Source organism: Haemorhous mexicanus, chromosome 15 (assembly GCF_027477595.1).
Source record: "Haemorhous mexicanus isolate bHaeMex1 chromosome 15, bHaeMex1.pri, whole genome shotgun sequence".
NCBI classification, from domain to species: Eukaryota; Metazoa; Chordata; class Aves; order Passeriformes; family Fringillidae; genus Haemorhous; species Haemorhous mexicanus.
In genome coordinates, this window is record NC_082355.1 from 17,472,234 (window position 1) to 17,498,306 (window position 26,073).

General features: G+C 48.7%; 1 protein-coding gene across 3 annotated transcripts in view; it reads left to right on the forward strand.

Annotated features, from left to right (window-relative positions):
- The first annotated feature begins 7,944 nt into the window (after nucleotides 1-7,944).
- Nucleotides 7,945-26,073, forward strand: part of FBXW11 (F-box and WD repeat domain containing 11) — a 58,239-nt gene continuing 40,110 nt past the window's right edge. Inside the window, exons 1-3 of one of the 3 annotated variants that reach the window (XM_059859793.1) lie at nucleotides 7,957-8,066; nucleotides 16,112-16,191; nucleotides 18,538-18,643. Coding sequence is in view for 1 of the 3 variants with exons in the window: in XM_059859791.1 (XP_059715774.1) it covers nucleotides 8,022-8,066 (45 nt within the window). In the remaining 2 variants the exon portion in view is untranslated. Of the gene's footprint in view, nucleotides 8,067-16,111; nucleotides 16,192-18,537; nucleotides 18,644-26,073 lie in introns of all 3 variants that reach the window. The other 2 variants (XM_059859792.1, XM_059859791.1) reach the window with 2 other exon arrangements.

Below are 26,073 nucleotides of genomic sequence, written 5' to 3' on the forward strand. Positions count from 1 at the left end.
TATTTTCTCTAGTCCAGGAAACTCTTGCTCGTTGCTCTCAGCTCCATGCCAGCCTCAGGGCTGGAGGTTGGAGGCAGCTCTTTCACAGTTTGTGTTTCTGAATGTTTCTGCCTGTGCTGGCACTGCTGAGGCCCCTGAGGGCTGTGCCCAGTTCTGGCCCCTCACTGCAGCAAGGACACGGAGGGGCTGGAACAAGTCCGGGGAAGGGAGCAGAGCTGGGAAGGGGCTGGAGCCCCAGGAGAGGCTGAGGGAGCTGGGAAGGAGCTCAGCCTGGAGCAGAGGAGGCTCAGGGGGGACCTTGTGGCTCTGCACAGCTCCTGCCAGGAGGGGACAGCCGGGGGGTCGGGCTGTGCTCCAGGGAACAGGGACAGGAGGAGAGGGAACGGCCTCAGGCTGGGCCAGGGCAGGCTCAGGGTGGGCACAGCAGGAATTTCCCCATGGAAAGGGGGCTCAGGGATTGGGAGGGGCTGCCCAGGGGGGTTTGGAGTGCCCATCCCTGGAGGTGTCCCAGGAAGGGCTGGAGGTGGCACTGAGTGCTCTGGGCTGGGGACAAGGAGGGGATGGGGCACAGCCTGGACTCGATGGGCTGGGAGGGCTTTTCCAACCTCAGTGATTCCATGGTTCTGTGTTTCTCCAACACACTCAGTTGTTCTTTGAAGCTGGAGCTTAAAACTCTGACTTCAGAAGGAGGGAGAAATCCACAAAAGAGTCCAAAGGTGGGTGGGCTGTGGGTGCTGGCTGGGTGCTCTGAACACCTGAGGCAGAAGAAGGACAGCCTGCAGCAGCAGCACCCTGCCCTTAACATCCCAATCCCAGAACTCCAGGGTTTTTTTTTAAGAAGCCTTTTCTACTCTGCCTCTTGGGCCAGTCCAAGGGTCCTGGCTCCATGGGCCTGCCCTGACCTCTGCCTTCTCCTGTGGCAAAGCCACGTGTGTCCCTGGCTGCCCAGGGAGCACTGCCTCCTCCCACAGCTGGGCAGGCAATTTGTGAGGGACATCACTAATATCATGGCTTTAAAGGATGCTTTAAATCCCCTCTCTGCAGGTGTTGCTTGGCTGAGATTCTCCAAGGCTGAGCCTCCACCTTCCATGGGAACAGCAGGATTTGGGTGTGAGGCTCTTGGCCTGTTGCTGTCACACTTGGGCTTGTGCAGAGTTATTCCTGAGGGCTGAGACTTCCAAGCTTGTGCTCTGCCTCACACAGTCTCTGATCTGCAGCTGTGACAGGTGGGACAGCCTGGCTTGTTCTCCATTCTCTGGATTCCCAAATTTTGGACAAGGGAGGTTTCTGCTGGAGCAGACATAAAAGTGATGCATAAATCTCACACTGTGTGTGACCCAGGTACACAAAGGTGACACTGTTCAGCTCTTGGTGTAGGTAAAGGCATCCAGCTGAGCTCAGCACTAAATTAAAAATACAAAATAATCCCTTCAGTTGGTGCAGTCAGGGGAAGCTGCTGCCTGCAGAGAACTGCTCCTGCAGTCTCCCCACTTGGTGCAGCCAGGCACGTGCGTGTGTATTGCTTACTAAAATCCCAAATATTTCTCAGGTGACCCTTTACTGGCAGTACCAAGCCTAGTTTCTGCTTTCCAGCTGTGCAATCCAAGAGGAAGCAGGAGCAGCGAGGCCTGGCTGCTGTGGAGGGATGCCCAGAGCTCTCCTGTGCTGTCACAGCCACCCTTGGAAGCTGCTCTTTCCCCACTGAGCTTGGCTGGTTCCTGGCTATTCCCCTGCACGTTTCAGTGAGAGCACAGCTGGGTCTGGGGTGTGCTGGGTCACCTCAGTGCCTGGCACCTGGAATTCTCCCAGCAGCTCCTCGCCCATGGAAAGGCTCTGGAGAGAGATGTGGTGAAACTTCTTCCTTTCAGCTGCCAGGATCAGGTCACTGGGTCCCTTTCACATTCAGAGAGCGGCTCTGCTGCAGCCTGGCTTTTGTTACAGGTGCACTTGGGTTGCTCTGTATCCAAAAGTGCCTTTTTTCACACCGAATATTGTGAAGCATCAGGTGGGTTCTCCCTGCCCTGTCCAGGTGGGCATCACCTGGCAGGGCTCCCATCCAGGAGCCTTGACTGCCTCCAGCATACGGGATTGCTGCTGGAATTGGGAAGGGAGTTTGATGGAGCCATGTTTGGACACTTCCAGCAGGTTTGGGGTTGGAAGCTGGGCAGGATGGGTGGCTTTCTGCTGAGGAATGACTATTTTCCCAAAAGGGATCCAATCTTGGTTATCTGGAACTGAGAGAAAAAGAGTCACTTCCAGGATATCACACAGAGCAGCTTCTGTGCACATTGGAGAGGTTCAGAGGGCCCATCCCTGTGTGCTCCTGGGTTTTGATGCGGGGCTGGAGGCTCCTTGTCACGGATCACAGCTCCTTCTGGCTGCCTGAAGGCTTTTTTTCCCTTGTGCCAAAGGCTTCAGCTTTTCAGAAAGCTCCAGCTGCATGTGCCTCCCCCCCTCAGGAATACCTGAAATTTGGGGTGTCTGTATGGTGAGGCCACCCTGCTCCCCCTGCGTTCCTTACTCAGTTTCCAGCTGGCACTGCATGCTCAGATAGTCTGATAATGCTCCTCTGAAACGCTCCTTTTTGTCTGGCTGTAATTAAAGCCAGAATTTGCCCTTTCTGAGTTGTTATTTTGGGAGCTGGAGCTCAGCCTGTGCTGTTGTCACTCGTGGGCTACAAATGCCATTGTCCCGGGCAGGCGGGCCCGGCCGGTGGCGCTGGAGGCAGCTCTGGAATTTCACTCTGCTATTTTTAGTCAGTGCTGAAAAATTGCTCTTCCGACACTTTTGAATCGCTGTCAGTGCTTAAACAAACCAAAGGGCAGGTCCTGGCTGCTGTGAAGAGCAGGAGGAGGAGGTGACCTGGAGCTGCTGCAGGGCTGAGCTGGGAATGGGTGAGGTCGGGGAGCCCCAGCCCTGCCTGGGCTGGGAAGGGGCTGTGAGGGGTCAGACCTTGCTGCCCTGCCACTGCCCTGCCACTGCCACAGCTCTGACACAGCCCTGACACAGCCCTGCCACTGCCACAGCCCTGACACAGCTCTGCCACTGCCACTGCCACAGCCCTGCCACTGCCACTGCCACAGCCCTGCCACTGCCACTGCCACAGCCCTGCCACTGCCACAGCCCTGCCACTGCCACAGCTCTGCCACTGCCCTGCCACTGCCACTGCCCTGCCACAGCTCTGCCACAGCTCTGCCACTGCCACAGCCCTGCCACTGCCACAGCTCTGACACAGCCCTGACACAGCTCTGCCACTGCCACTGCCCTGCCACTGCCCTGCCACTGCCCTGCCACTGCCCTGCCCTGCCCTGCCACTGCCACTGCCCTGCCACTGCCCTGCCACTGCCACAGCTCTGCCACTGCCCTGCCACTGCCACTGCCACTGCCCTGCCACAGCTCTGCCACTGCCACAGCCCTGCCACTGCCACAGCTCTGCCACTGCCACTGCCCTGTCACTGCCACTGCCACTGCCCTGCCACAGCCCTGCCACTGCCACTGCCCTGCCACTGCCCTGCCACTGCCACTGCCACAGCTCTGCCACAGCTCTGCCACTGCCACTGCCCTGCCACTGCCACAGCCCTGACACAGCCCTGCCACTGCCACTGCCCTGCCACTGCCACAGCTCTGCCACAGCTCTGCCATAACCCTGCCACAGCCCTGCCACAGCCCTGCCACTGCCACTGCCCTGCCACTGCCACAGCTCTGCCACAGCTCTGCCATAACCCTGCCACAGCCCTGCCACTGCCACTGCCCTGCCACAGCCCTGCCACTGTCCTGCCACTGCCACAGCCCTGCCACAGCCCTGCCACTGCCACAGCCCTGCCACTGCCCTGCCACTGCCATAGCCACCCATCTGTCCCCCCTGTGTAGGTGTCCCATGGTCACTGCTATGGTGGGGTGGCTCTGGGCTCCTTGCTCATGTCACTGTGCCCCTTTTGGGGTCAGTTCTCCCCCCTTCCCTCTGTGTCCCCAGGTGTCCCCGCTGGCTCTGCTGTAGCTGCAGCCCTGTGGCTGTGCCCTGTGTGCAGCTCTGCTCTCCCCAGAGCCACCACGGGACCCTCCCTGGACATGGCAGCTCTTGGGCAGCTGAGATGGAGGCAGGAGCTGCTGAAGGACCTCTGTAAATCCCGGTGAATGTCCCTTGTGTGGGACTCTCTGCTTCCACCCCAGCCACCTCCAGAGCTGTGAGACAAAAGCTGTTGCTCACCCAGTTTCTCATTTTCAGTGCCAGGAGTTCTCAGGAGTTTCCTGAGAAGCTGCTTCACCTGTTTGGCCAGCAGGTTCCCCCACTGGCACAAACCCCTCCTCCCCACCTAAGGGATCCTCACAGGTGAGTTTCCCTGCCTGGCTGGTCCCTGCCATGTGCCTGGAGAGGCCCAGCTGGCTGCTTTGCTTCCTTGCTCGGGCTCCAGGACTTGCTTGGAGTGAGGAACCTTCGAATCAGCTTGGCTGAGGCTCCTGGGATCTCCAGTTTCCCCTGAGCTGCTCTGCTGCCAGCCTGTGGAGGTGAGAGGGGCAGTGGCTCCTGGAAGGACCCTGGTGACACTGGGCTTGTCTGGGTTGTGCAGCTGCCAGGGGAGCTTGGCCAGCGCCAGGTCAGCCCAGTGTGGGAGGATGTCAGGAGAAATAGTTCAGCTCGTTATCCAGAAAAGACGTAGTGAGACAAAATCCAACGGGGTCACTCCCAAAATCCTGCCCCAGGTGTGCTGTGGTGGTGCCAGGGCACGTGAGAGACAGACAGAGCCTGTGTGGGAATAGAGGTGGGATGACCAGGGAGCAAATCCTTCCCTGGGACAATGAATGGACAGAAAACACGGACAGAACCCATGGCTGAGTTCCACTGGAATCAGCCCGGGGGATGGGGGTTCCCAGGGATGGGGGTTCCCAGGGATTTCCAAGCACAGGATTACTTTTGCTTGGATACAGTGAGGCTGAGGTGACCCTCAAGGAATCCCTGCCCTGTTGCACAACTCGGAGACATCTCCAGGCCGATGGTGCCGGGACTTTCCCTTCCACTTCCCCCATCCTCATCCTCACAGGAAAACTGGCAGACCAAGTTCTCTGGGATGGGAGCTGCCCCACCTCCCTGTGTGCCTCCACCTGAGCAGGGGCCTTATTAGCATTAATTAGCATTAATTAGCAGGGTGTCCCTGCGTGGCTGCTGTGCAGATGTGTGACACAGATCTGTCACACACTGGCACAGCCTTGTCTGAGCAGGGCACACCCAGAGACTGCACTTCAAATTCCTGCAGCCAGGTAGGCATGGGAATATTGTGCTTGAATCATGGAAACATTTAGGGAGGAAAATACGTCCAAGACTGAGTCCCAGCTGTGCCTGATCCCCTCCTTGTCCCCAGCCCAGAGCACTCAGTGCCACCTCCAGCCCTTCCTGGGACACCTCCAGGGATGGGCACTCCAAACCCCCCTGGGCAGCCCCTCCCAATCCCTGAGCACCCTTTCCATGGGGAAATTCCTGCTGTGCCCACCCTGAGCCTGCCCTGGCCCAGCCTGAGGCCGTTCCCTCTCCTCCTGTCCCTGTTCCCTGGGAGCAGAGCCCGACCCCCCCGGCTGTCCCCTCCTGGCAGGAGCTGTGCAGAGCCACAAGGTCCCCCCTGAGCCTCCTTTTCTCCAGGCTCAGCCCCTTCCCAGCTCCCTCAGCTGCTCCTCCCAGGACTGACTCTTTCCCAGTGAGTTTCTATCTCAGAACAAATTTATCAAAACCTGTTTTTTCATCTTATTATGCCTCGGACAGGTTGCTCAGTCCTCATGAGCTATTAAGTTGTGAGTTGGTCAGAAGCAATTTTAATTTACAGGTATAGGGGTTGATATCCCCACTCCTGCTTTCCTTGGTGTTCCACGCTAAAGGCAAAACATTTGATGTTTTTATAATGCTTTCCTTAATTAATTTCTATGTTTTTCTCCTTCTCACATCATAGGAATTGCTTTTACCATACCATTAAGAGCAGATTACAGGACTCCAATTCCATCTGACATCTCCTGCCAGAGTGAGACCCATCCTGATGTGCAACATCCATTGCTGTGCTGCAGAAACCCTTGGAACTGCCAGGATGGCAACACTGATTTGCCCTTTGTAAAAATTAATGGATTTCCCCCTCTTTTTTCTCTTTTTCATTTTCTCCTCATTTGCTTTGCCCTGGAAATCCTTCCCATACTCAGAACACCAGGCTGTGCTTTGGAAAGCACTGGGAGCCTTGTGCTGTCAGCAAATCCCTGCCCTGGGTATATTTAGACTGAGACATGCTGATTTTTTACTTTGGTGTCCCAGACAAATCTCTGCTGCCTCGGTTGATGTCCAGAGCCAACGGCTGATCCCAGGGACAGCAGAATGGAGCTGCACTTTGTCCCACCTTTCTCAGTGACACCTGTGTGGGGGTGTTACACAATGGGTATAATCCCACCTGCAGGTCCTTCCTTAGGGGCTCTGATGGGCAGGGGAAATCCAGCTCAGCTGCCAGCAGGGCCCAGGTTTGGCAGGAAAAGGGAGGATTGTCCATGGCCATGGGGTGTCAGGGTGAGGGGCACCCCGGGGGGTTTGGGTGGCCTCGCTGGAGGCACTTTGGGGCAGTGGCATCTCTGGGTTTGGCTTTTCCCCCACAAATGGAAATGGGGGAGCTTTTGGGGCACATCAATTTGTTACCCCCACGTGAGCAGCAGCAAGGGTTTAATGGGGAGAGGCATTTGCAGCTCTTGTTTTACCTTTTAAATGCTCTAAAAAGGGTTTAGACCTCATGGTAAGTATTGTTCTAAGGGATTTTGAGTGATGAAGGACATTTCTGCTGACTCCAATGTCCTGTGGAGCAGGTGAGCTGTCAGTAAGAAAGGACTTTGCACCATTTCCATTTGTTCATCCTCCACCTCTTCACCATTTGGCAGAGATTTGAACAGCTTACAGAAAAAATGCTTAGCAGGAAGCTGCAGGTCCATTTTCATGGCAAGCCCAGTGCTGTGCTATCACAGCACACTGCTGCTTAGGACAGTTTTGCTTCCAATTTCCAATGCCTATGGCTGCAGTTGGTCCCTGCTGCGTGGTCAGAGGGCAGCCTGGGTGTCCTTGGTCCCCAAAGCACTGAGCTCTGGGTGGCTCCTGGATGCTCCGTGGTTCCTGTAGCAGAGGCACAGTTTGCCAGCAGCATCCAGACCCTAAAGGCTGAATAAGCTGCTCATTGCCAAGGGCTGCGGTCAGCTACATGGAAATGCCCAGAGCTGCCAGCAAGAACAGGCCTAAGGCACAGAGCAGGACTTATTGAATAGAACTGTTTATTAAGTAAACAGTACAACCTGCAGAGCCTTCTCCTGAGTCCATGTATCACAGAATCCCAGACTGCTCTGGGCTGGAAGAGACCTTAGAGCCCATCCCAGGGCCACCCCTGCCATGGCAGGGACACCTCCCACTGTCCCAGGCTACTCCAAGCCCCAGCCTGGCCTTGGGCACTGCCAGGGACCCAGGGGCAGCCCCAGCTGCTCTGGGCACCCTGTGCCAGGGCACGGAGGGAGCCGACAGGGGCGAGTCTCAAAGGCGCTTTCCAAGCTTTCGATCCTCCAGCGTCCAGCAGCAAACCCCGGCCTTGGCCGTTCCCACACGGTTCTGCCAGCTCGGCAGCCCCGGCGGCCCCAGGCGCTTCCACCGGCCCGCGGAGGCGCTCGCTGCCGCCCCGTCCCCGTCCCCGTCCCCGTCCCCGTCCCCGTCCCCGTCCCCGTCCCCGTGAGGGCCCCTCACGCCGCCCCCCCCCGCCCCCCCCTTCGGCGGGCGCGCGCCGCTCCCGGCAGCCCGCGCGCTCGGCCTGTGCCCAATGGGCAGCGCGGGGCTCCCCAGGGGGCGGGGCCGGGCGCGCCGGGGCCCCGCTCTTTCCGCGGGCGCCGTGACGTCACGGCGGACGCAGCGCGCGTGCGTCTGCGCGTGCGCACGGCGGGGGCGGGCGGGCCGCGGCGGGGCCTGGCGGGCGCGGGGCGGCGGCGGCGGGGCCGGGCCGGGCAGGCGGAGCGGAGCGGCCGCCGCCGCGATGGAGCCCGACTCGGTCATCGAGGACAAGACCATCGAGCTCATGGTGAGTCACCCCCGGCCCCCGCGCACACCCTCCCGCCCCCTCTCGCTCCGCCGGCTCAGGCCCCGCCGGCGCGCCCGGCCCGCGGGGTCCGGCGCCAGCGCTGCGGGGGCTGTGCCGGGCCCGTACTGAGCCCCGGACCGGCCACGCTGTCCCCGCGGGGGGATCCGCTCGCTCCCGCCTCCGCCGCGGCCCCGCGGCTCGCCCGAGGCGCCACGAGCGCCTCCGTTTCATTGAAAATAAATAAATAACTACAATTAACCGCCGCAGGAGGCAGGGCCGGGCCGGGGGCACGAACCGAAAGCGAAATGCCCCGTGCCGGGTGGCTCCGGCTCCATCCCCGGCCCGGCCGGACCCTTCCACTCCCCTGGGGGCGGATCAGACCCCGCAGGGGGAGCTCGGGGGCCCCGGGCCGGAGCAGCACCGGTGCTGCAGCTCCGGTCCAGCACACACGGAATTACCTAACGAGACCTAATTGGTACATTGGTTATACCCCTAATTAACGCTTACGCCGCTAAATTCGCGTTAGTGGAGAGGCAGAGGTGGGAGTAGTAGAAAGAGGTGTTGATTTTTTTTTTTAATATAAACAAATTAGATCTCTGTAGGCAAATATCGGAGGCCCCTCGTTTTACTGCCTTTAGGTATGAATAAAATTTAGTTAGCAGCTGAGAGAGAATAGTAATCGGTAAATATATTCTAATTTCTTTCTAATAAGCTTAATTGCGTTTTCTCCTAAGCATAATTTGTTCTCCCATACAAAATTTCATACAGTTCTCCAAAACCGAGGGGCAAAATGCAAATAATCTCCCTTTAAGGCACTCTGAAGGTGAGCTGGGTTCAGTGGAGATATAAATGGGTTTTTTAGCCAGTGGAGTTGTTGCTAAACTACCTGATCCAGAAAATATGAACTTTAAGTCTGCCATCTGGTCTCAAAAAGCAGAAATAAAAAGAAAAAGGGGAACCTACAAAGCCTTTGTGTATCTTTCATTATTTTTACTGATCACTGAGGGCAGGGGCTTAAAAGTCATTCCTAGGGAGCCTCCTCCCCTGGTGCTGTGATCTTGCACCTGCCCTGGGGGACATCAGAGCCATCAGTGCCTTCAGCAGGAAAGGCAAGGCTGGGGCAGCCTCCCAGAGATGCCTCCTAAATTCCCGAGGTGGGAAGTGTGCTCTGGTGGCTTTTTTATTCCGTGGAACAGTCACCAACACTCCTCAGCTCTGGGTTCTGTGAGGTGCTCAAATAGCATTTGGAACGGGAAGGTTTGGCTCCCTCACCTTTCAGAAACCCCCACTTTTTTGTGTTTTCACAAGTGCTCTCCCATTTTAGTCTCTCCTCTTTGTGGCCAGGTTGTATCAGGAGGAAGCAAATGGGTCTTTGCTGGTGAGTGTTGTATCCTCCACTTGCTGGAGCTGGGAAATGTGTTAATCCATGCAAACATCAGTGGGGCTTGTAGGAGTTTTAGTATGTAGTAGGAGGTTTTAGAAATACACTTTTCTCTCTTTCACAAGAAATGGATAAATATAAAAATTGAATAAGATGAACAATTAATTCTGTAATTTCCAAGAGAAAATGGTGCTCTCTACAATATAGTTGGTAGTTGAATTTAATGCTCACCTTAGTAGAGACTTGCACAGGATCACTTGTGTTTGAGTGGAGATGTTTCCCTAAAAGCATTGAAAATCACTCCTAGATGCAGACTTGGAGGTTTTGCCTTCTGATGTGGTGCAGAAGGGGAGATTCTCCAGGAGATTTGTTTGAATCCACAGGGCAGAAGCTATTTGGGCTGAGTTGCCTGTTGGGGATTTCTATGTGATCTGGAAACGTGGGAGTCAGTGCTGTGGGAAACATCCCAAAGCCAGGATCATCCCTGCCTGGCAGACTTAGGGGGATGCTGCTCTTTTTAAGTGTTCCACATTCCTAAAAGCAGATGTTTTATACCTCTCTTTGATCAGGGAGATGAGGTTTGGTGCACTGCTTCCCCCCAGTGCCAGGGATGAATCTGTAGTAAATACAGGAGCAGAGTGTGATCTGAGGGTTCTGAGGAGCAAATACACCGTAGTTCTGAGGGGCTGATAAACAAGAGGTAATGTGTCAATATGTTATTTGTAAGTTTCAGAACACACTGCTCTACCCATCAACTGTGCCTTCCCTGGATTAATCATTTGCATTTATTTAAAGGAAAATCAGTCATGGAAATAAGACTGTTCTATTTTTAAGGCTGGAATCTCAGAGAAATATTTAAAGGTTTCAGAGTGACAACTTTGATTTGCTGTGTGAAGTTTTAGTGAGTGTTCCAAGCCACTGTGTCCCTCAGGAGAGCTGAAGGCTTCCCGTGCCATGTGCTGCTTCTGTGGATGCTGTCCTTAGTCATTTCCAGGGGCATGAGTGTTGGGTGCTGCCATGGCAGGTGCAGGTGGTGCCCACCTGTACGGGTGGGATACCCCGAGGGTAACTGGGACTGCCTGGGCTGCCTGGGCTGGGCTCGTGGTGTCTGGCAGGGTTGGGGCTGGTTCATTTGTGGGCTCAGGGGAATGCTGGGTGTGAGCAGGCAACTGAGGAGCTAATCCAGAACAGATGGAGGGTCACTCACTGAAAGGGCTCTTTCTGCCCCTGGTTTTGGTTTTCTCAGTGAAATTAGATAACTATGACCTTTTTGCTCTTTTAAAGAATCAGCTGCAATGCTTTGTGAAATAAGTTTTGTTGCCTGCAGATCCAAGTTGTGTATAAAATCTGTGTTCAGTTGCATCAACTCTGTGATTTGCATTTACCTTCAATATCTGCTAAAAGCCTTGTGTTCTTCATTTTCCCAGGACCCTTCCCATAATTGTTATTTAGTGTTACCAGCAGCTTTCACAGTGTGGGAGGGTTAGCTGCTTAGGTTCTACTGAGGTGGTTGTAACTGAATACATCAGTGTGGCGAGTAGTTTGGGGGTTTTTTTATACATTTGTGGGGTGAACTTTGTGCACCATGAGATGTGGATGGCATAACAAAATAAATCTGCTGCTCCTGTACCCACCAGCCACCTATGGGAGTTGGCTCCTGAGCAGGAATCCAGCTGTGTGGAAATTCTCCCACTCTCTGAGCTTATGCCCCTCGTGTTTCACTGTGGCCTTGCTGCCCAAGCTGCTCTCCAAACACAGGTCCCTGTGCTGGCAGGTTAAATTCAGCATTCACTGCTCTGTGGTAGGAGCACAAAAAGGTTTGGGAAAGTCCATGCCTGACAATAAAATGGGCAAGCACTTGTTCACACTACTATCACTTGTATCTTGAAGTTATATATATGGAAATAATCTCCCTGACACACGGCCTTCAGTGTCTAGAATGTTTTTCTCTGGCTCTCCTGAAAGCATCCAGTGTTTAAGTACCTTGGTAAATAATGAATGAAGAATTATAATTAAATATCTTGCCAAAAATCTTTCTGTTTCTCCTGGTATGACATTGATGTGAGGTAGAGGTGTTCAATTCAGAGGTACCAGTCTGAGAAGGAAGTGTTTCACACATGCCTGCTGAGCAGCAGCAGCTCCAGGGGTACCTGCAGTTCCTTGGGTTACTGCAACTGGAGATGGTTGTGCCTCCAAACTATTTAAAACTTACTTAAAGTGCAAAATAAATCCCAACATTCTGCTTGGAAGCTATAATATAACTGCTGTATATATATCTCAGTAGGGCTATAGTGCTCTGGCTTTTTTCTTCCCTGTCTCAGTCATTGCAAGCCAAGCAGGCAGTTGGATTTGTGGTATTTTTTTTTTTTTTACGTACTCTTGGAGGAATCCTTCAAAGAGTTGACTTTTGTAGCGACACACATACAGGCAATGATCATCTTTGCAGCTGAAACAAAGGAGGTACTGTTGTAGCTGAAATGTGACTGGTTCCTAATTTAAGCCTGGGAGGAGATGGAGTGTTAGTAAGGTATTTGTAAACCTGTGTGTAACCTTGATGTGCTTTATTCAGCAGGGTAACGATCTGTTTGCTTTGCTGGTATCTTTTTTGAATCTTCAGTAGCTAAATGAGCAGAGTTGAGAGCTGAATGTTGGACAGTAAAGCATGCAGGGTTTTATACATGGGGAAAAAAGCAATGGCTGGAGCATACAGCCAAAGAGGTGGTGGTGGGATGGATTTGAAGAAGGCACAGCCTTGGGATGAGCCTTGGGGCAGGGGATGTGAGGTCTCTGCTGCTGCCAGGCTCTCAGAATGACAGTCCCGTTTCAGAGAGTGCCTCGCAGAGGAAGGATGCAAATCTGAAGAGAAGAGATTGCTGTGACTTTGGCAGCAGTGCAGAAAATGGGAAGGAAGAGCTTAAGAACATGAATTAGAGCAAGGCAACTGCACTCCGAGCCAGCGGAGTGGTGAAAGGAGGGAAGTGGACAAAGGAGTGTGGAAAGTTTTATCTTTTGGGAAGGGTTAGCTGGAGCAGTGGCCTGATTGGGGAAATGAGATGGCAGAGAGAAGGAGGCTGCAGAGACACAGAGGAGTGTAAAGTTATCTGAGGTTTCTGATGATGGTGGCAGTAGCCATCAGATAACTCGGGTGGAGGAAAGCTGCAGATGTGCCGGTTGTGGGGGCACTTGTGAAACTAAATTGCTTTTGGTTCTTAATGAAAGGAAGTTACCAATTCTTGGGAAGACTAAGCCCTGGTGTTTAACCAGAGGCTTTTTAAATCTCATTCCAGACTCAGAGATTTCTCACTTCACAAGGCAGTTACATTTTCTAATATGACAAAGTTCTCCAAGCTGTGCCTGGTGCTGAGCTAGTGAGGTGCAGCAGAGGAAGTTCCTGCAGCCTGGAACACGTGCAGGGCTCATCTGGGTGGGTTTGACCGGGCAGCTTTCAGCTCCATGGGCTGCCTGGGGGCTGGCAGCTCCCGGAGTGAATCCCTGTCCAGGTGTCCGTGTGGAACGAGATCCTGTCTCTGCAGGCAGCTGCTGGGGGTGCACCTGCCCTCTCTGAAGTGCTCTGGGGTTGCTGCCTTGAAAAGCCCATCTGCCTTTGCTGCGTGTCAGACAGTGCTTGCTCTGTCCCCCAGGATACAGAGCTTTGAGCACTGCTAAGATTTGGGTCACTGAGGAGTGTTGTGAGCAGCATCACAGCAAAACAACCTGCCTTGTTACAAGCTGTACCCTCAGAGAGAGCGGGGAATGTTCTTTGAAAGATGGATGTACCTTTTCATTTCATGTTTTCTAAAACACCTCTGCTGCTTGTTAAATCAACTTGCCGTGTGTCTCTGGGTGTGCTGGGTTTATTGCCTCGCAGTTTGGAGGTCACTGGTGCTTTGGCATTTCCAGTTGCCTGGCCCTGGCAGCTCGGAGTGCTTGTGCAGCAGCCTGCTCAGGGAGATTGCTGATGGCTTTCAGATGAAATGGATGTTGCAGCAAATGTGCCAATGCAAGAGGAATGATGTGTGGGAGAGAACAAGAGACCGTGCTTGTGAGAGGGCTGCTCCGTGACAAGGAGGTTTTTTTGTTGCAGGGCAGAAAATGAATTGAAGGGAAATGAGAATATTGACTGAGTTGTTTAAATTAATGCTGATGGATAACAATTCTTTCCTTCTAGCTTTTTCCTTGGGCGACATCTTCTTTATACGGATGCCACTGTTTATGTTGTTACATAATCTGATTTTGTGGTTTGATTTTTATGGCATCATTATTCACAGAAAATCCACTTTTTCTGGAAATTCCTTTCCTTCCCCAGTTTACTGATGTATTTATGAGCTCAGTGGTGTGACATCTGACAGTCTACTCTGTTTTCCTGTACCACTTCCACACGTTTCCCAGTATGAGCAATGCATGACCGAGAGCAGATAATGCAAAAATAACGCAATGCCATTGGTGTTTTAACAATGAAAAGCATTGACTCTTCCTGAAAACTCAGTTTGCTCCTCATGCAGGCTAAATTAACAATGGTAACATTTGAAGGCATGTTGTTTCTTTGGTGCTTTGTTAATCCACATCCCTGCAGGACTTGCTTCCTTGTGCTTCCACCCCAGGAAATTAACAGTTTTGTGTGGGATCAAAGAGTAGTTCAGCTTCCTGGGCCCATTTGTAGGATGAATACAGATGGAAATTTGTAAGATGTAGGTAGGGACCTACTTGCTAGGAATAGGGAGTGAGTGATGTGTTTTCTGGGTAAAATGACAAAAAAAGCTTTTTGGGTCAACTTCAAGCTGTTGGCAACACGACAGAATTTTGGTTTACTCATTGACTTAGAGGAGAAGAGGAGAGTCACTATATATATATATATATATATATATATATATATATTTTCAGTGTTACAAGTTTGCTCTGAGTTTCATTCTGTTGAGGAGTTCTTGAATGTGGAGTTTTAGTACAAAAGTTGTGCCAATGTGCACTGTTTGCCTTTTTGAGGGGTGTGAGCTTGTGTGTTTCAGCATGGTTTACATGATGAGGCTGTTTTCATGTCTTCCAGCCTTTGCAGTGAAGCCAATTTTTGATTTTCAGACAATGCCTAAATCTCTTTGAAAATCTATTCTCAGAATTTGCAAAACTTAGTAAGCTCCAGCTTGGACTTGATAGAGAATCTTATTGGCAATTGTCTTAGGGCAGGGGAGGACTAGCCAGGGAAACTTGTTATTCAGGCTGTGTCCAGCATGCCAGGCCTTCTGGAGACAAAAATCAGACCTGTGCTGTTACACTTGCAAATAATGTTAAGGTTTGGCTTCCTGGAGAAGTGCCTCTCCTTCCAGCACCCTGCTGGCTCTGCAGTGACTTGGCAAATCGGTACATTTATATAATTTGATAGCTGGCTTCTTGCTGAGCTATATTGTACTCTGAAAATTCTGAGTCATATGCCTTGACATCCTAGCACTTTCCTTGGCAGCCTTAAAAATCATGCATTGGTCATGGTACTGGGCCTACAGTGCTGCTTTGTCCTTGAGACGCTGCCCTGGGACTGACTGCCTTTGCCCCTGGCTGGAAAGCAGGAAATCTCCCCACCATGAAGATGCTCCTTTCTTTAAGGAGCTGTGGGCAGTCCTGTCCTCATGAAGATGGTTTCTTGGCACAGCTGGAGACAGTGGCATTTTTTCCACCCTTCTGTGTGTTGCTGGAGCTTGAGATGTGGGACACAGCAGTGGAGGCTGAGGTTCAGCTCTCTGGAGAGGCTGCAGAGCAGAGAGGCTGAGAGGTGGTGGTGGTGTGTTCCTCTGGGGACGTTGCACCATTTTGTTCTCACTGCTGGAAGGGGAAGCTCCATAGGCCGTGGCCCAAAGTTTTTGAAGCTCTTGGTGAGAGTTGCATGATTTGGTCTCTGTAGGCTGAGCTTTCTGTTGCACATGGAGCACGAGTTTTCTGCAGACCCCATCTTCTCTGAGGTGTCACTTTCTAGCTGCTTTAAAGTAGTCACACTCCCACTGTGCTGCTGGCAGGACTGGCTGGAGGCCTTTTATCCCTCTCCTTAGCAAGAGGTGACTGTTTCTTGTCTCAGGAGTCGTGTGCAGTGTCGTACTCTCTTCTGGCTCTAGATTGTTTTCCAGAGACACAGCAGTACTGCAGATATACTGAATACAGTGCTGTTGTTCCCGTCAGGAGTTTCTTGACAACTCCATCTTTGTGCTGCAGATGTGTAAGGCAAACGAGGTCATTTTGAGCCTGGAAACAGGGAAATAATCATTGCAGTAAAGTGCTTTAGAGGTTGTTTATGGCAGACCAGGAGAGCTGCATCGAGCTGTTGTGCAAACCTGTGTTCCTGGAGCAGGCCTGTGAGGTGTGAGCTGGTGGTTGAAGCTTTAGGACTTGGCTTTGTTATTTGCGTTACAGCTTCTTCTCATCTTCCTTAACCTTAGCAAAGCAAGCTGTACCCAAAACCACTTGTTTGGGTGACCCAGGGTAAGGAAGGAGCAATTTCTTGTCTGTAAATGCGTTTCTCTGTCTTAGATCCACCAATCCGACGACCCCACTAACGTAGTCGGTCCCGGGCTGGGCAGGTGCCTGGGCTGCCTTGTCTCTAACAGCATTAGCAGTAATTGGGATTTCGTTCAAGAAAGAAGTAGATACACCAAGCTGAAGATGATTGGCTGCTCTCTTTTAACAGACAAGTCTGAGAAGGAAAACCCATTCGAATCCCCTTTCATTCTGGATTGGTGGATCTGAAGCCCAGAAACAAAGTTTCAGGTAAGAAGTCACCCTGTACTATATCTTGCTGCTTCTGCTTAGATGAGTTTGTCCGCACATTCAGTCCCTCGCTTTAACTGCTTCGTGTCCCCCAGGTGGTAGGGCACAGGGAATCAGCTGCTGAGCTGAGTCAGACAGGGCATGGCCAGGAGATACAGGAGCAGTACTGGAGGGAATTGCCAGTCTGCTGTGGAGCACAGGCCTGGAAACACGAGGTAAACTTTTGTGTGTGCAGGAAAGGGCACAGAGCCATTGGCTGCCACATCCTGTTTCTGGAAGGGGAGAACAGTCTTGTCAGTGACTGTCTTGGGCACCCTGTGGAGTTCAGGGAGGTTTCAGCTCTGAGTTCAATCCCTGTTCTCTGATGGATCCATCACAACTGGAGAGAACTTCTCTGGTTATGCTCCTCAGACAATTTCCTGTAGCTTTTCCTGCTGAAATGCCATTTGAAATTCTGTTGTGGGCAGCACTTGGAGTCAGTGTTCCAAGCCCTTCCTGAGCTGTCAGTGTGAAGGTTTGGCCTCAGCTGTTTCAGGACAGGTGTAGGCAGGAGAAGCCTCACAGTGACAGTGGGTTTATTTCAGAGTAGGGGAGAGCCATTGTACTCGGAGTCACATTCCTCTGAGATTTGGGATGCCTACGAAAGGCTACAAAAGGTTATCTTAGAGATGGGTTGGGAAGGTGTGTGTGCCTCAGGAACGCAAGCTGAGTCCCTGGCTGGCAGGAAAAGAAAATTATGTGTGTTCAGTATCATATCTGGTGTGAATGGGAGAGTTGTACCTCCAAGTGCCCAGCTTTACTGTAAGTTGGTGCTTTGATGGACTTGGCAGCTTATTTCTGAAGTCAGTGTGAAACAATGTACCTGGATTCGTGTGGGCAGTAAGAGCAGTAATGCTCAGCCTTTGTGTGTTCTCCTTTGTGGGCAGTTACTGCAGTGAATGGTGAGGCCTCTGTAGTTAACCTCCTGTAGCAGAAACTCTGTAGGTGCTGTTGACCTCATGCATGGTTTTAATTCTGCATTTGTTTTGCTGGTGTGGTATTTTGTGCCAAAGTTATATTTGAATTTAATTGATAAATACATTTATAATGAATTACTTGTGCAAAGGTTTCCTGTTTTGATTTTTTGAGTAGTTGAATTTTATTTGGTTAGGGTGGAGAAGTCTATTTTAGCGTGACTCTTTTAAATAAACCAGAGGGAGAATGTAAGGGAAATACTTACTAACCTTAGACTGACACATTTCTTTCATTCTCATCTAGTATCAAATTGAATTTGTTCCACACAGCCATCAGACTCACTTTGGAGTTAAAATTGTAAAATAGCGTCTTTCTGTGGAATATTGGCTGTTCAGGGTGTGCCTTTTTCTAAAACGAGAGAACAGGGAGGCAGAAGCAAACTTGGTGTCTTTAGTGATGAAAACTGAAAAGAGGAAATAATTTAAAATACACAGAGCAGGGAAAAAAAGAGGAAGCATAAATGAGTGCTCCTGCTGATCAAGATCCTCAATGTTATTTAATATTGCTTAACTTTTGGAAACATCAGCCAGCCCTACAAAGGCAGCAGTTGAGCTGAGCAGGTTGGAGGCTTTGCTCTCGCCTGTGTTTTGAATGTTACATTTCAGAAAGTGCCATGTGAGGCAGCTCTCAGAGCTGTGGCAGGATTGCTGTGCAGCCTGGGGTGTGCAGCCCTGCCTGGGAATCCTGGGTTGTTCTTGGCAGCCCTGCCTCCACAGGACCAGAACTTGTCAAGTGCTTCTGCCCTGCCTTGGCTGTCCTAGGATTTATTGTTAGCTCTGTTAGGCCTCAGCCTTGAAAGCCTGAGGGTCTGAGACAGCTTTTAACATGCTAGACAAGTTTCAGCCATGTTTTTCTCTGTGTTTGATGCCCTGCAAGTTTCTCCTGTGGAATGGGCAATGCTGGGTCTGTGTTGCCCACTCATGATTTTCCCTGAGCTGCTATCTGGAGATGTCTGTAAGTCCCTGTTCTGCTGCAGGAGAGCAGAAGAAAGTGTTTTGCTTTAGAAATGGCCTTTTTAGTGTAACACAGGGGATGTTAGTACAGAAAGGTGTATCGTACAACTGTGGGAGTTGGGGTGTATGTACATGAAGGAAGCAAGGGCTAATCTAAATGCTGTGTATTTTGGAAAATTGAGATTATTTCAGTTAATGTTCAGAGTGGCTTATGCAAACATTTTAGGATTTTCTCCCAGTCCTTTGTATCTTCTTGAAAATGAGCTGCTGCATCTCATGAGTCTTATCCTGATTAATAAATTATAATAGAGTAAGATGGTTATTCTATTCAAAGAAAGCATTTAATCTTCTCTCCACTGAACCCATATTCCTTTTGTAGCATTGACTGTGTGTAGCAAACACACTTTGATCTTCAGGAGCAGAGTGGGACAGCGTTATCCATCAGCCTCCTGTGAATTCAGTGTCCTATCTAGAGCATCGCTGTGGTAATAAGGAGAATTTCTCTGATCAATTCTTTTCTCTTGTCTTGCTTTAAATTTCCTGATTCCTCACTTAGTGTTTTTCCCCAAATGCAAGAGCTTACGAGGAGATCTCGAATGGCTGTTGGAAGGTTTTTCCATTGAGCAGTTGTAAAAACTATTCTGAATAGCAATGATTTGGCTAAATTGATTTTCCTAATGGCACTGTGATTCTGTTATTGGGTACCTATTTTTTTAGAATGATCTGATAACAGTAAAAGAATAATCAAAAAATTTCCACAAGTTAAAATTAGCTTTCCACTCTGTGGGTATTTATTTTTGAGAAATTAATTTTTGCATTTGTAGCTCATGGAAGGAGAGAAATAAATGCAAGAGTAAATTATGTCTGAAACAACTTTGTTGACTTGGGAGTCCAGTTCTGCTGAAATTGAAGCAGATTGTTGTAATGCACCTGTAAAACTCCCTGGAGTGTGGAAGTGTGTTGTTTGGATGGAGCTCCAACAGCCTTCTGAATCGCCCAGGCCCTGTGGGGTTGCATTTGGCCATGGGAAAGGCAGTGATGTGATGGCACCAATTCCAACAGATTTGTGTGGAGTACGCGGGCACAGGGCATCTCCCCGGGCACAGCCTGGCTGGGGGGTGGCAGCAGGAGGGGTCCAGGGTGCTCCTGTTGGTCAGGCAGTGGTGTCTGTGCCTCCAGAGGTGTGCAGGGGCTGTCCCCTGCCAGCCGGGCTGTCCCTGGGCAAGCTCGTGTCACCGCTCCCTGCATGTCCCACCCAGTGTTCACACAGACCCTTGGATGTTCTGCTTTCCCACCTGTGCACACTCATTCCCAGCCCAGGGCTTCACCACTGCTCTGCTTGGCACTGTTTGGAGCCTGGACAGGAAAAGCACCAGGTAAGATCTGGAGGAAATCCCAGCCTGCAAACCGGGAGGGAGTTGGAGTTGGCTGCTGTTCCTGCCAAATGTAAAATAATAATGGAGGCCTTGAAACAGTGTTACTGCTCATATTTTTTATGTCTCAGTGTGGTTAATGCTGATTTTTGAGGAGATCTGAGCTTGCCATTAAGTAGGATGTGGGAGCATAAGGCTTTCCCAGGCTGTCAAACTGCTCTCAAATCCAAGTTGGCTTTTCAGAGCACCTCTTGGGCTGCATTAAACTGAGCCCCCAGCCATGGAGAGGGGTTTAATTAGCACCACTTACCCATAAAATTATCAATATTAAGTACTGGTGCAAATAAATGCCAATTGTGTTGGTCCTGGCCACAGTAAACTAACGAGAAAGTCACCATTTTGAGTAGCATGTGAATTTCTTGTAGCTAAAAATCTGAAAAAGATTGACAGTGAAGGCTGAGGTTATTTGGTTGTACCTTTTTTGCATGTTTTTGCCTTAAGACCAGAATTTCCCAAGCTGTGAACACATTTAGGGAAATGTGGATTCCCTAAATTATCTTGTATAAATAAAATGAATGCCGTGAAAAATTTCGAGGTCATAATTTTAATATTTTATAAAACTTGCAGCATAAGTCTGGCTTATGTAAATGCTGTCATTCTTGGTTATGACGCTGCAATATTGCCATGCCTGGGTTGCAAAGGTGTTCTAATTCCATCAGAAATACAGGCTATAGGCATTTCTTGGGCAGTTTAAGGGGCTTTAGAGGATAAATGGGTGAGGGTTTTTTTTAGGGCTACAAAAGTGTGAGGATTTCTGTGTTACAATATCAGATGCACTGAAGGAAATTGTTTCTGGGCATGTTACACTGCTTTAACCAGGCCACCTGGGAGAAGTCCCGAGTGAAGGAAAACTTTAGGACGTGATAGTTAGGGCCTGAGGAGGTGTTTTTTTATACCTTCATCCTAAAAGTTCCCAAAGTTGATTGATTGGATGCACACTGCTGTGTGCTTTGCTATTAATATAAGAAGTTTTTAACATTTGAGTTTTAAAGACATTGAAGCATCTTCTTTTTTTACTGAGGATTTACAGGTTTCTCTGGGAATGCAGCATTTTGTATAGGCTGCTTAAATTTGAGATCTAAGATTGAAATGTAAAGCTTGAAGTGTAATTCCTGGGGCTAGACCACCAAAGCAGTTCTTTGTGTATGGAATTACCATCAGTCATCTAATAATAAAATTAGAGTACAAATCTTTGCTAGCACAAGGCACTGAAGTGATCAGAATGAGAGTTTCTGTGTCTGTTCCCTCCTCGCCCTGGGGCTCAAAGCCCCTCTCAGCTCTGCAGACAGGACCTCCAGGTGATCCACTGCCCTTAGGATGTGAGGCAGTTAAAGCTCTACATTGCTAATTATCTTACTCCTTAAAATCTGAGTTTCAGTTGGCCTTACCTTAACCTGTGCAGTTCTGATCTGTGTTCTCATTTAATTCTGTGCCTGTTAGCCTCAGGCACTTTCCCCTTCCCAGACTTTATTAAACAGTGCTGCACCTCCCTGGGCTCCTGGTGAAGGAAGGGCCAGTGCAAAGTGAAGCCTCTGGAACACTGTTAAGCTTTTATTCATGATAGGGTCAAGCAATAACATGTCAGGGAAGCACACAAATATTTGCACGTTCCTGTTTTGGTGTGAAGTGGGACACAATATTTAATTTGTAGCATTGTGCAATAGCAGTGCTGCAGCTGGGTGTCCAGGGAGTTTTTGCAAAGCCTTTCCTGCAGGGTTTCGTAATGCTGTGAAAAGGTTTTTGTGTGGCTTCACCTTGGCATGGAAATGGCCTCAGTGTCTAATGCATTTTGAATTAAATTTTTAAACATGTTCTCAAGTTACCCGTTTTTCTCTAAAGCACTTAAAATTCTGTTTATTTAGCTAGAGTAGTTCCTAAACTCCCCCACATGATAACCTCTAAACCAGTGATTTTTAGCTTATAATTTGTGGACATCTACGGGTATAGATTCATTATAAACATTATTCTCAGCTTTGTATGCCTAATCTGAACATCTCATGAGAGGAGTTTGCTGTGTTTTTTATCAATGACTTTTATTAAGTCACGTGAGCAAAATGACTTTTTTTAATCAGGCCTGTATGTTTAAGAATGTTTTGGGGGCTTTAATTAACACCCTGAATTTTGCTGGGTCAGTGTTGTAGAACCACCATGAAGATATTGTCCTAAATAGGAACAAAGAATAAAACAGATTGAAAAGGGAATTTCTTGAATTATGCACTCATTTTTGAGAAACAGACCTATAAAAGGGTGTATCTTCAATCGGTGGGTTTTAACAGTACATCACATCATTTTTGAAAATATGAAAACCTCTTTTTTTTGGTGTCTTCCTGAAGTTAAGGTAGTTTCCCTGTCTTAGAAGTGTCCTGGGAACTAAATTTCCAATGTTAGTCTGAGGACATGTCAAAGTTAAGTAAAGTAATAGATATAGTGAAGTAATTACTTTAAAGCTAAATCCTATTTCTCTATAAACATTAAATAAAGTTAAAAAAACTTGCAGTAATTGAAAAGTATGGGTTTGTTTTGCTATTAATGAAAGAATAATACAACAAAACATAGGTATGACTATTTTTACCCCTGTCCCTAGTGCATAGCATCCCTGTGGAATCAGCACCTTCCTGCTTCTTAAGAGAGGGAAATTCAATGTCTTTTGGTGCTGCTAGGACCATTCTTGTGCTGGTTTTGCTGTAATTTCTCTCCTTGGCATGGAAATGAAAATATGAGTCTTCCTTTTGTTTTATTCATAAGCTATGAAACAAAAAAAAGTTTTTTACCCTTCAGGTGCTCTGGGCTCTCTCCCCCTCCTTGATCCTGGCACAAACTGCTTTCCATGAGGCTTTACCTCCAGTTATTCCACTTTCAGCTTTGACCTGTGTGGGGCTTTGCTTTCAAAGTTTTGGTGTCCATTGTAACTAAATTGGAAGCCTGTGTGGAAAATAGTGAAAGCTCAGTCTGTGCCAAATATTGCAGCTGGGTTTGTGCTGCAAACTTCTTGATGCTGAGGAATTGAATCCTTTCCCCTAACTTTATCTGGTGTATGTACTGCTCTGTCCTTAAAAGGTGCTGGGAAAGAATATGGGGGAGCTACAGAAGTTTTGGGGAGTCTGTCTGCATCAAATTTCTTCAGCTTCAGAAAAGAAACAAAAGGGCTCTCCAAACTTTTCCTAACTTCTCATGTCAGCAGTGGGGAATTTGGTAGTTAAGCTCAGGTGGCAGAAGGAGTAGTAAATATAGCTAGGGGATGATTTGGCTTTAGGATATCTTCAGCTATAATTCCAACATTTTTCTCCAGGTCATTAGGATTCCTTGATTAAGCAGAACTTGGTCATGCAATTTGAACTTAGCTAAGTGTGGTTCCTCTCTAAAATGTGCTCCCTTTGTCAGGTTGTCTGTCCCAGTGCAGAATAAAGAACCACAGTTTGTTGGAGGAGGCTGAGACACTGGGGAGTGCCAAACCTTAATTCCCAAAGCTCCTCCAGGTGGATTCTAAAGCCTTGCCACCCCAATGGCCCTGGGTGAGGGCTCTGCTGCAGAAGCTCTGCTGTGGGCAGCAGTGTGGGTGAACTAAAACTCTCCTGCTGCCTGCTGGGAGTCAGTTAAAGCATTCAGCTGGGTACTAAAGCATGGGGTTACAGAGGGGGAAAAGGAGCTCAGGCCAGAGGGATGGCTTGTTCTGGACAGGCCAGAGGGATGGCTTGTCCTTGATTGCTGCACAGCATCTTCAGTGGTTATTTACCCCTGGCCGCTAACTGTGATGAATGTAGAAATAACACAGATACTACCCACGTTAACATACTAATGAGTTGCCTGCCTTGAGTGATTTGTTGTGGCATCTAACTGCTTCTTCTCTTCCTTCCTTTTTGTCACCCTGCAGTGTTCTGTGCCAAGGTCTTTGTGGCTAGGCTGCTCCAACCTGGTAGAGAGCATGTGCGCACTGAGATGCCTGCAGAGCATGCCCAGTGTCAGATGTCTCCAGGTGCCTTTCTTCTTTCTTGTTGTAAATGTTATGCTGTTGAACTTGTGTTAAACTCTCAGGACTCTGTTTAATCAAATTGTTTAGTCTGCTAAATGTTTTTTGTGCATCCTTTTCTGAAATCTTCTACTTAACTGCATTGTAGGAGTGACTCTTTAAGGCTTTCTGTGCAGTAGGGCTGGGGGGAGCTGTTGTGTTTTATTGCCTGTTTACTGACGTTGTGATATCAGTAGCATAGTTCTGCATGTTGCCTGCTACGTTTTGCTTTCTCGTTTAACTTAAAAATAACATAGTAAGCTTTGCCATTTCTCTTAAATTGCAATGAACTGACCAGCCTGTTATATTTGTGTAATTTAATTTAGAAAGGATAAGCTTTTTATTTGCTCCTAAGCGTGGGCCTGGGTGTAGCCTTACCTTAGTCTTTGCACGTGTTTGAACGCAGAATAGTGAGCATGGAGTCCTGGGGACTTTGGGCTGCCCTGTTAACTCAGTTTTTTAACTTTTAAGAAGTGAAGACCGAGGGATGTGGGTGGGGGGTTGGTCTGTATAGGAAACCACTAAATCCTAAGTTGTCTGTTGTTTTTCTTCTAGCTGTTGGAGCTAAGCCTGCATAACTTATAGATGGGGAATTACTGCTTCGTTGGTTTGGGAGGGATTGAAAATGATAAAAACGGAGTTTTTGGGACCAGTTAACAATTTTTCCCAGGGTGTTTACCTTGGAAGGAGAATGCTGAACGTGTGTAGTAACTGTGTGGCACTTCCCGAAGTGTTTCTGAATATAACATTTTTTAGCAGAAAACAAGGATTATTTAACATTAGTCTGTTTGCTTAAGAGCATTATTTGGTGGTTCAAGTCTTTCATGTGTATAAAATGAGTAGTTAAAAGAAATTGCTTTTTTGTGAATGAAAATGAGCAATTGAGTTTTGTGTCACTCCATTTGAGGTCAGCCACTGGAGAACATCAGTGTCTTACCTTAGAGAGTAACCAGTTATTTCAAAACCTCTCTTCTCACCTGCAAAATGTGGCCACTTGAAATTCCAACAAATCTGAATTTCAGAACCAGAAATTCCTTCAAACTTTTTTTTTTAAATACAAGTCTGTTTTTCCATTTGAATGCTTTACATTTCCAGTTTTGAAATAGTATTCCCAGAAAGGACAAAAACTCATGCCCAAGACAAACTCCTAGATGGGTAATTCAGTTTTGTAAGAATGAACAGTCTCATGGCCAAATCATTGCTTATAGAAGAGTGCCTACAGTCATGCCAGGGCAGAGTCCCAGAGGTTTGGTGTCTGTCTTGGCAATAATTACAAGCTGCTTCTAATTTTGACAGGGTGGGATTGTTGGGGTGTCTGCAGGGCCAGGGGTTGGACTTTGATGATCCTTGTGGGTCCCTTCCAGCTCAGGATATTCCATGGTTCAGTGAAATATTGTGCCAAAATTAAGACATTTTTCTTTTTATTAAGGTTTGATTGTTTCTGTAGAGCACCAACCAGAAGAGGCTTTGAGAGTTTTGGAAGTGTCTGTGAAGGATTTTTTTTTTTTAAAAAGTCTCCTTTTGGGTGTGTGACTCAGTGATGTCTTAAAGGGAACTTGGAAGCAAAAGTGGCACCAGCTGCTTTCCCTATTTATTATTTTTGGCACTGTGACTTGCCCTTCATAGTTTCCTGAACTCTAAGCCCACATGGAAATCAGGTGGGGCCCAGGTAGCAGGAGCTCTTGGTTCTGTAGCACACGTTAGTTAGAGTGAAATGATTAATAGGAAGTGCTGGCAGGGAAATACAGAAGCTGTTGGTGGTTCACAGAAGTTCCCTGGGATTGTGTCTGTTGTGTGTGGTGTGTGTAGAGTAACCAGTGAACAGGCCAGAAAGGGGGAAGAGCAGTCTTCACTCTGGAGCCTGGAGAATCTCTTCAGGAAGCTCTTACTCAGTCCTGAGGCTTTTTCAAACCTTTAGGCTTCAGCAGTCACCTGCCATCCACCTGAAGGAAGAAAGTAGGGATTACATTTGCTCTGCCTTTCTGTGGGGCTGTTAACAATCATCAAACCTAACAAGGCTGTTTAAAATCAAGCTGTAGCATTTCAGCAAATCCCCTCTGCCCATGGTTGGGGGTGGTGTTCCAGTTCTCAGTCTGGGTGTGTATTCTGTGCCTTTCCTCCTGCAGTAAAATACCCTCTTAGTATTTTAAACCTTAGTATTTTAAACCCTGCAGTTTACTGGAGAAATATTTGCTTTCTGCATTCTGTGAGCTGTTAGTGAATGCAGAAGAGAAGGTAATTTATTAAAAAAAAAATTATTCCTATTTGTGGTACTTGAGGTTTCTTCTCATCTACGCTGGCTTTTGGTTTAATTGATATTATTAGGAAATAAAGTCCCTGACACTTAACACCTGTTTCTGTTGCATGGAGAAGTACAGGTGAAGTGCCAGTTCATAATACTTGAAACTGCTACCAGGCCTTATTTTTATCTGCTTAGTTACCTCTAATGATGTTCTAGTACATGAACACACTGGTA